The sequence below is a fragment of the Mobula hypostoma genome, chromosome 9, assembly GCF_963921235.1.
Source record: "Mobula hypostoma chromosome 9, sMobHyp1.1, whole genome shotgun sequence".
NCBI classification, from domain to species: Eukaryota; Metazoa; Chordata; class Chondrichthyes; order Myliobatiformes; family Myliobatidae; genus Mobula; species Mobula hypostoma.
The window spans coordinates 1073935-1083167 of NC_086105.1; the positions used below are offsets into that span (position 1 = coordinate 1073935).

Below are 9233 nucleotides of genomic sequence, written 5' to 3' on the forward strand. Positions count from 1 at the left end.
CGGGAAGAAAGAAAAGGGGGAGGTGGGAATCCCAGAGGAAGATGGAGAACAGGCAAGGAGTTATTGTCAGAGGGAAAGAGAGAAGAAAACAAAATTAGGGATGGGGTAAGATTCCCTGATTATTTTTTTTTCTCCTCTGTCTTTCCCTCTCACCACAGTCTGGGGCCGGAGAAACCCCCACTTTGTAGATCCACCCCTCGGCTCGACGGTCTCTCTCCCCCACCCCTCGTCCCGACGATCTCACTCCCCCACCCCGACAGTCTCTTTCCCCAACCCCTCGTCCCGATGGTCTCTCTCCCTCATCCTGACAGTCTCACTCCCCCACCCCTCATCCCGACAGTCTCTCTCCTTCACCCTGACGGTCTCTCTCCCCCACCCCTTGTCCCGACAGTCTCACTCCCTCACCCCTCATCCTGACGGTGTCACTCCCCCACCCCTCATCCTGACGGTATCACTCCCCCACCCCTCGTCCCAACAGTCTCTCTCCTTCACCCTGACGGTCTCTCTCCCCCACCCCTTGTCCCAACAGTCTCACTCCCCCACCCCTCATCCTGACAGTGTCACTCCCCCACCCCTCATCCTGACAGTATCACTCCCCCACCCCTCGTCCCGACGGTCTCTCTCCCCCACCCCTCATCCTGATGGTATCACTCCCCCACCCCTCACCCCGACGGTCTCTCTCCCCCACCCCTCATCCCAACAGTCTCTCTCCTTCATCCTGACGGTCTCGCTCCCCCACCCCTCGTCCTGACGGTCTCGCTCACCCGCCCCGACAGTCTCACTCCCCCACCCCTCGTCCCAACAGTCTCGCTCCCCCACCCCTCGTCCCGACAGTCTCTCTCCCCCGCCCCGACAGTCTCACTCCCCCACCCCTCGTCCCGACAGTCTCTCTCCCCCGCCCCGACAGTCTCACTCCCCCACCCCTCGTCCCAACAGTCTCGCTCCCCCACCCCTCGTCCTGACGGTCTCGCTCACCCGCCCCGACAGTCTCACTTCCCCACCCCTCGTCCCAACAGTCTCGCTCCCCCACCCCTCGTCCTGACGGTCTCGCTCACCCGCCCTCGTCCCGGCGGTCTTTCTCCCCCACTCCGACATTCTCACTCCCTTGCCCCTTGTCCCGACGGTCTCACTCCCCTGCCCCTCGTCCCAACGGTCTCTCTCCCCCATCTGTCGTCCCGACAGTCTCTCTCCCTCGTCCCGACGGTCTCACTCCTTCGTCCTGACAGTCTCACTCCCCCACCCCTCGTACACTGCTGGTCCTGTGCTGTGTATGAAACTGTTCATTAGGCCATTACTGGCAGGGTGGGTGTGTTGGCACTATGCCATGTGCTGTTACTGGGGACTGTGTGTGTCTGTGTGTGTGTTTGTTTTAGCACACTGCAGTGTGCTGTGACCAGAGATGAGATGTCTGTGTCTCTGGTTGTGCTGATGTGTTGCTGCTTTCTACAGGTGGCAGAATACGCCCGCGAGGACCTAAAGTCAGGGCTGTCACTCTACAACTCAAACGGTAATATCGGCCTGACCAACGCCTGGAACATCATTCAGAACGAGGTAGGTACAGTGATATCATACACTTTCCCCACATGCCACCCACTTCCCCCACCCCTCGTCCTGGCTCTGTCACACCCCCACCCCTCGTCCCGACTCTCTCCCCCCCACCCCTTGTCCTGACTCTCTCTCGCTGCCCCGCCCCTCGTCCCTACTCTCTCCCCCACTCCTCGTCCTGACTCTGTCACTCCCCACCCAGTGTGGACACGGTGTTATGGGATGTACAGTGTGGACAGGGTCGGCATGGACACGGTGTTATGAGGTGGTCGGCATGGACATGGTGTTATGGGATGTACGGCGTGGACACGGTGTTATGGGATGTACGGCGTGGACACGGTGTTATGGGATGGACAGGGTCGGCATGGACACGGTGTTATGAGGTGGTCGGCGTGGACACGGTGTTATGGGATGTACGGCGTGGACACGGTGTTATGGGATGTACAGCGTGGACACGGTGTTATGGGATGTACGGCGTGGACACGGTGTTATGGGATGGACAGGGTCGGCATGGACACGGTGTTATGAGGTGGTCGGCGTGGACACGGTGTTATGGGATGTATGGCGTGGACACGGTGTTATGGGATGTACAGTGTGGACACGGTGTTATGGGATGTACAGTGTGGACACGGTGTTATGGGATGTACAGTGTGGACACGGTGTTATGGGATGGACAAGGTCGGCATGGACATGGTGTTATGGGATGGACAGGGTCGGCATGGACACGGTGTTATGAGGTGGTCGGCGTGGACACGGTGTTATGGGGTGGTTGGCGTGGACACGGTGTTATGGGATGGACGGTTTTGTCGGGATCGGCATGGACATTGTTATGTAACCGGCAACAATGAATATTAATCGAGACAGGTTTTATGAAACCAACCAAACATTTATTAAACACATATAAGCGATAAGGGAAAAAAAAAACAAAGGAAAACTTTAACCAGAGGTTAAACAGGTACGCAGCCGTTCATCAACTCCACTTGGCTCTGGTTCTTAAAGCGTTAAATACGAAAACAGGTCTTAAAGCGATACAGTCAGATATAGTTCTTACAGCGATAACTTCGAAAGTCCAACAGTTTTACACATTCAATTGGGAGAGACTTCTCTGGAGAAGGATTTCTTCACCAACGCACCTTTACTGCTGGTTCTGTCCACAGGATTCCCGATGCCGAAAATAAACAGTTTAAATCAACTGACCTTAAATTCCTTTTAGAGAGAGAGAGCCTTTGTGTATGAACTCATTGCGCTTTTACAAGAGTTATCTCAATGCAGGTTCTTTTCAACGAAGACTCAATAAGGTTGATCCTTTATTAAACTGCCAAACGATGCCGACTTCTCTCAATCCTTCACCGATGAATTCTTCACTCTCCCTTCAAAACTGTCGGAATTGAGTAAATTGGCACTTCCAGCCACAAATTCCCAGTTCAATAATACAAATCTTGTAAGAGAACGCACCTTCCGTTTTAAAAATGAAACTGCGTCACAAAAACAAACACGCAACAGAAACGGAGGCACAACACGTTCTACCTGGAAATCTACAAACTCAAAATCCCCTGCGTCACCTGAGTCAACCCTTATACAGTCACGGGGCACATGTTATGGGACGTACGGCGTGGACGTGGTGTTATGGGATGGACGGGGTCGGCGTGGACACGGTGTTATGGGATGTATGGCGTGGACACAGTGTTATGGGATGGACGGGGTCGGCGTGGACATGGTGTTATGGGATGGACGGGGTCGGCATGGACACGGTGTTATGGGATGTACGGCATGGACATGGTGTTATGGGATGGACGGTGCAGACGGGGTGTTCCTGGGATGTACGGGGTCGGTGTGGACACGTTTCCAGGATGTGTGTTCTGTATCGGTACAGTGTCCTCCATCTTGCCTCCCTTCTCCCGCTAACCCCTCCCCTCCACCCTCCCCTCTCCCTCTCCCCTACGCCACTTCCATCCCATCTTCCCCACACTCACTCTCTGTCTCCCCCTGTCCGGACCCTCACTGCGTTATGTTTGTACAGACTGTATGACCTCTCTCTGCCTCTCTCACAGTACGAGTGTTGTGGAGTAGACAATGCCACTGACTGGCTGGCCAAAGGGGCGACTGCAGTTCCAGACTCCTGTTGTCAGGAGTACAGTCAGAATTGTGGGCAGAACAATCCCAGCAACTGGTTCACCAAGGTTAGTTTTGTAACGAACCCGAGGATACTTTCTGTTGTGCTGAGGGACACACCAGTATCACTGCCCTCCTGTGTTTCAGGGTTGCTATGATAAGATCGAGGCCTTTGTTGAACAGCAGACGGTCGTTCTCAGCTCAGTTGGGATGTGCATCGTGTTGATCCAGGTAAGGACGTTTCATAAAGGGGTATCCATCTTCACAGCCCATTGACACCCAGGCTCCAGTCTATTCCCCAGTGTCTGGCTGTCTAGACTTCAGTCTGCTCTCAGTGCCCGGCTGTCTAGACTCCGGCTGCTCTCAGTGCCTGGCTGTCTAGACTCCAGTCTGCTCTAAGTGCCTGGCTGTCGTGATTTCAGTTTGTTCTGAATGTCTGGCTGTCCAGACTGCTCAAGGGCAGCAAGATGTCCATAGTCTCAGCACCGTGGACCTGGAGGTTGAAATTGTTTTGTTAGTCCCTGAGCCTTGCGTGCAGAGACCCCTAAAACTCTGCGGATCACTCCCCTCGCAGACGTAACCCGCTGCAGCTCCCACTCTTCAAACCTCTCCCCTTTCCACGCCATCGTTCAGTGGGATCATGTCTGGCCACTTCCCAACACTGATCTTGTTGCTGGCGTTCCAGTGTGGTCTGTTGTGATAAACCTCCCCTCCCCACCCCCCTGTACCCTACTCTGGCCATGACGGTAAACCCCCTCCCCCGCCGTACCCTACTCTGGGCATGACAGTAAACCCCTCCCCCCATACCCTACTCTGGCCATGACGGTAAACCCCCACCCCCTCCCCTGCCGTACCCTACTCTGGGCATGACGGTAAACCCCACCCCCCGTACCCTACTCTGGCCATGACAGTAAACCCACACCCCCGCCGTACCCTACTCTGGGCGTGACGGTAAACCCCTCCCCCCCGTACCCTACTCTGGCCATGACGGTAAACCCCCTCCCCCTCCCCCGCCGTACCCTACTCTGGCCATGACGGTAAACCCACTCCCCCACCGTACCCTACTCTGGGCATGATGGTAAACCCATTCCCCCCCCCCCCGTACCTTACTCTGGGCATGACAGTAAACCCCCTCCCCCTCCCCCCCGTACCCTACTCTGGGCATGATGGTAAAACCCTCCGCCCATACCCTACTCTGGGCATGACGGTAAACCCCCTCCCCCTCCGCCCCATACCCTACTCTGGGCATGATGGTAAACCCCCTCCCCCTCCCCCGCCGTACCCTACTCTGGGCATGACGGTAAACCCCCACCCCCTCCCCTGCCGTACCCTACTCTGGGCATGACGGTAAACCCCTCCCCCCGTACCCTACTCTGGCCATGACGGTAAACCCCCTCCCCCTCCCCCGCCGTACCCTACTCTGGGCATGACGGTAAACCCATTCCCCCCCGTACCTTACTCTGGGCATGACAGTAAACCCCCTCCCCCTCCCCCCCGTACCCTACTCTGGGCATGACGGTAAACCCCTCCGCCCATACCCTACTCTGGGCATGACGGTAAACCCCCTCCCCCTCCCCCGCCGTACCCTACTCTGGCCATGACAGTAAACCCCCTCCCCCTCCCCCCTGTACCCTACTCTGGGCATGATGGTAAACTCCCGCCCCCCTGTACCCTACTCTGGGCATGATGGTAAACTCCCTCCCCCCTGTACCCTACTCTGGGCATGACGGTAAACTCCTCCCCCCCCGGTACCCTACTCTGGGCATGACGGTAAACCCCCTCCCCCCCCCCTACCCTACTCTGGGCATGACGGTAAACCCCCGCCCCCCCCCCCCCGTATCCTACTCTGGGCATGACGGTAAACCCATTCCCCCCCCCGTACCTTACTCTGGGCATGACAGTAAACCCCCTCCCCCTCCCCCCCTGTACCCTACTCTGGGCATGACGGTAAACCCCTCCGCCCATACCCTACTCTGGGCATGATGGTAAACCCCCTCCCCCGCCGTACCCTACTCTGGGCATGACGGTAAACCCCTCCCCCCGTACCCTACTCTGGCCATGACGGTAAACCCCCTCCCCCTCCCCCGCCGTACCCTACTCTGGGCATGACGGTAAACCCCCTCCCCCTCCCCCCCATACCCTACTCTGGCCATGACAGTAAACCCCCTCCCCCCTGTACCCTACTCTGGGCATGACGGTAAACTCCCGCCCCCCTGTACCCTACTCTGGGCATGATGGTAAACCCCCTCCCCCCCCCCCGTACCCTACTCTGGGCATTGGAGAACAGGGAAACACCAGGGGCTATTGGTCCAGCCATCTTAACCTCTATCTGTTTGCTCTCAACAGCAGCTCACCAAAGTCCTGTCCTCAGTCAGTCTTTCACGTTGCACTGGAATCCGAGGGGGATTAATATCCTTGCGGGCAGTTTTACTAGAGCGTTGCGAGTGGTTTAAACTAATATGGCAGGGGATGGGAACCAGGGTGATAGAGCTGAGGATGAACCAGCAGGTTTACAAGTAGATGATGGGTGTAACATGAATGTAAGGAAGGACAAGCCAATGACTGGGTACAAGTGCAGACAAGGTAAAGAGTTAAATTGATTTAAAAGGGCGAAGAATGCAGGACTGAAGGTGCTGTATTTAAATGCACATAGCATTCGGAATAAGGTGGATGGACTCGTGGCGCAATTAGAGATTGGTCGATATGACATGGGCGTCACTGAGTCATGGCTGAAAGAAGCCCATAGTTGGGAGCTTAACATCAAAGAATATACTTTGTATTGAAAGGACAGGCAGGAAGGCATAAGGCAGCGGAGTGGCTCTGTTGGTGACAGATGGAATTACATCTTTAGAAAGAGGTGATACAGGGTCAAAGTATGTTGAATCTTCGTGGGTGGAGTTAAATTGCAAGGGTAAAAAAATTATGGGAATCATATATAGGCCTCGAAACGGCAGCCAAGGTGTGGGGTTGAGATTGCAACGGGAGCTGGAAAAGTCATGTAATAAGGGTAATGACACAATTGTAATGGGGGACTTCAGTATGCAGCCACAGGCTGTTGTCGTTTCTGTAGCTCTGGACTTTCTAGCCCCATGCCCAACCCTCCTCCTCTCACAGCCAGGGTTGGCACCATCCATGGCGAAGATACCTCTCTCTCTCTACCTGTAATTCCAACAGAACCCTGAACTGGGCAGTTGTCTCTCCCACTCAGATGATGTCCCCTGGGTCTGGGCACTATCAAAATCTTCCCTGATTCAGAAGATTGAACATTGTGTGACTTGCAGTCCACCATCTGTGACAGCAGTGAACAAGCTGCCAATCCAGTCCACTGTGTGGTGCTGTTCCAGAGGCGGGCAGGGAGAAGGGAACGGGTTGGAGATGGCAGGAACATCATGGTCGGCTGTTGACTTTTGTCCTGTTTCGTTCTCTTCCAGATTCTTGGAATGGTTTTCTCAATGATCCTGTTTCATCAGATCTCCAGAGGTGGTAAAAAGTACAAGGCCTAGTCTGGTCTGGTGTGCACAGGGGTCATGGCTTCAGCAGCTGTGAGTGTTGTCCTCACCCCTCACCCCTCAGCCTCACTGCTGCTTCAGCAGCGCCATCCTTCTCTTTTGCCAAAGAATATTTTGAGCTCTGTCTTCTTCCGTATGACGCCGTGACTGTGGTCAGTCACGTTCCAAACCTAGGTCACTGAGTCCACCTCTTCTGTCTGCCACAAAACCCGTGGGGTTCTCTATGCACGCCCGCAAAGAAATCCCACTGCTGGATGTGAGACTGGCCACCGCTCTTGGTTCTGCACTGGCCTGCTGGTGCCCGTGTTGCTCTCGGCCTGTTTCAGAAGCCAGAGTGTCCCGGCATCGGGCGGCTTGTCCATTGCAGGCAGGAGGGAGACGACTCTGCGGCCAATCATCCAGAACACAGCCCAGCAGAGACACCGAGTGGAACTACTTCAGAAAGGGGATCCGGTGGGGTGAGGGTTCATTCTGTGCTGGTGGTCCAATCTCCTGCTCCAAACCTGAAGAATGCCGGGGGTGAGGGTTCATTCTACGCTGGTGGCCAAGGAGGCCCATTTTCTTGCTCTAAACCTGATCAAACAACTGGTTGCATCTGTCTCTGAGGTCGGTCAGGTCAACACATCTGATCAGTGGGTCACTTTTTACAAATAAATGAGCAACTTTTTTAAAGGTAGATTAGGAAATACGGTTTATCTTTGGGGAACATTTTGTACCCTGTTAAATGTTTTATATTTGGGCTTTTCTTGCTTCACTTCCCCACCACAACCACAATATAATCTTTCAGAATAAAGTTCTGGGATCATGTTTCACAGAATGCTGAGAGCCGTGTGGCTGTTGTTATACTGCTGTCGGAACTGACGATCCAAGGGTGGGTGTGAGTGTGCCTGTCAGTCTGAGGGTGAGTGTGTGACTGTCAGTCTGAGGCTGAGTGTGACTGTCAGTCTGAGCATGTGAGTGCCGGTCAGTCTGAGGGTGAGTGTGACTGTCAGTGTGAGGGTGTGAGTCAGTCTGAGGGTGTATGTGATGGTCATTCTGAGGGTGTGTGTGTGACGGTCAGTCTGAGGGTGTCAAGTCAAGTCAAATTTATTTATAAAGTACATTTAAAAATAACCCATGTTGACCAAAGTGCTGTACAAACCATAACAGGTAGCTAAAATCACAAATACAAGAAACACAGATATAAACAGCAAGGCACACAGCTTTTTGGCACAAAATGAACAACACATGAGCTTAAGCACAAGCCAAAAATTCAGCAACAACAGGAAGATTCAAATGCTAGTGAATAAAGGTAAGTTTTGAGCCTGGACTTAAAAGAGTCGATGGAGGGGGCAGATCTGATAGGGAGGCAAATGCTGTTCCACAGTCTAGGGGCTACAACAGCAAAGGTGCAGTCACACGGTGTGTGAGACAGTCATTCTGAGGATGTGTGTGACAGTCAGTGTGAGGGTGTGTGAGACGGTCATTCTGAGGGTGTGACAGTCTGAGGGTATGTGACATTCTACATGCGTTTGTGTGGGTTAATGAGTGTGTGCCTCTAATCGACAACTGGTCACTCAGTTTGTAGTGAAACCAGGAAAAGCTGTGACTCGGTGTGAGTCCGGAGGGCGGCGGGAGTCAATGTTACAGGCGAGTGGTGTTTTCCAGTCCTGACCTGATGCCGATTTCTCTCATCACAGGTCACTCGGCTGATTTCCCTACATCCCTGAGGGTGCAACATCATCTTCCCTTCCTTACCCTCATCCCCCCCGATCCACAACATTAAGCTGAGAGCTGGCAGGATTCCCATCAACTTCCCCTCACATTCTACCCCTCACCCACATACAGTTTACAGCAGCCCATTAACCCACATGGTCACAGGGAGAAAATACTAACGATTAACCCACATGGTCACGGGGAGAACATATTCAAGGTCTCGGCAGCTAACCTCGATGAGTATGCCTCAGCTGTCACAGACTTCATTTGGAAATGCACGGAGGACTGTGTGTCTCGCAAGACGATCCGGGTATTCTCTAACCGGAAACCTTGGATGAATTATGAGGTCAAGTCCCTTTTAAAGGCTGGAGC

The 9233-nt window shown here is 54.1% G+C and overlaps 1 protein-coding gene across 3 annotated transcripts in view; it reads left to right on the forward strand.

Annotated features, from left to right (window-relative positions):
* LOC134351440 (tetraspanin-9-like) overlaps positions 1-7842 on the forward strand; it is a 168808-nt gene extending 160966 nt beyond the window's left edge. For all 3 annotated transcript variants that reach the window (XM_063057562.1, XM_063057563.1, XM_063057561.1), the window contains 4 exons: positions 1450-1551; positions 3597-3725; positions 3805-3888; positions 7089-7842. In XM_063057562.1, coding sequence (XP_062913632.1) covers positions 1450-1551; positions 3597-3725; positions 3805-3888; positions 7089-7160 — 387 coding nt within the window. In that variant the 3' untranslated portion in view covers positions 7161-7842. The remainder of the gene's footprint in view (positions 1-1449; positions 1552-3596; positions 3726-3804; positions 3889-7088) is intronic.
* Positions 7843-9233: the final 1391 nt, after the last annotated feature.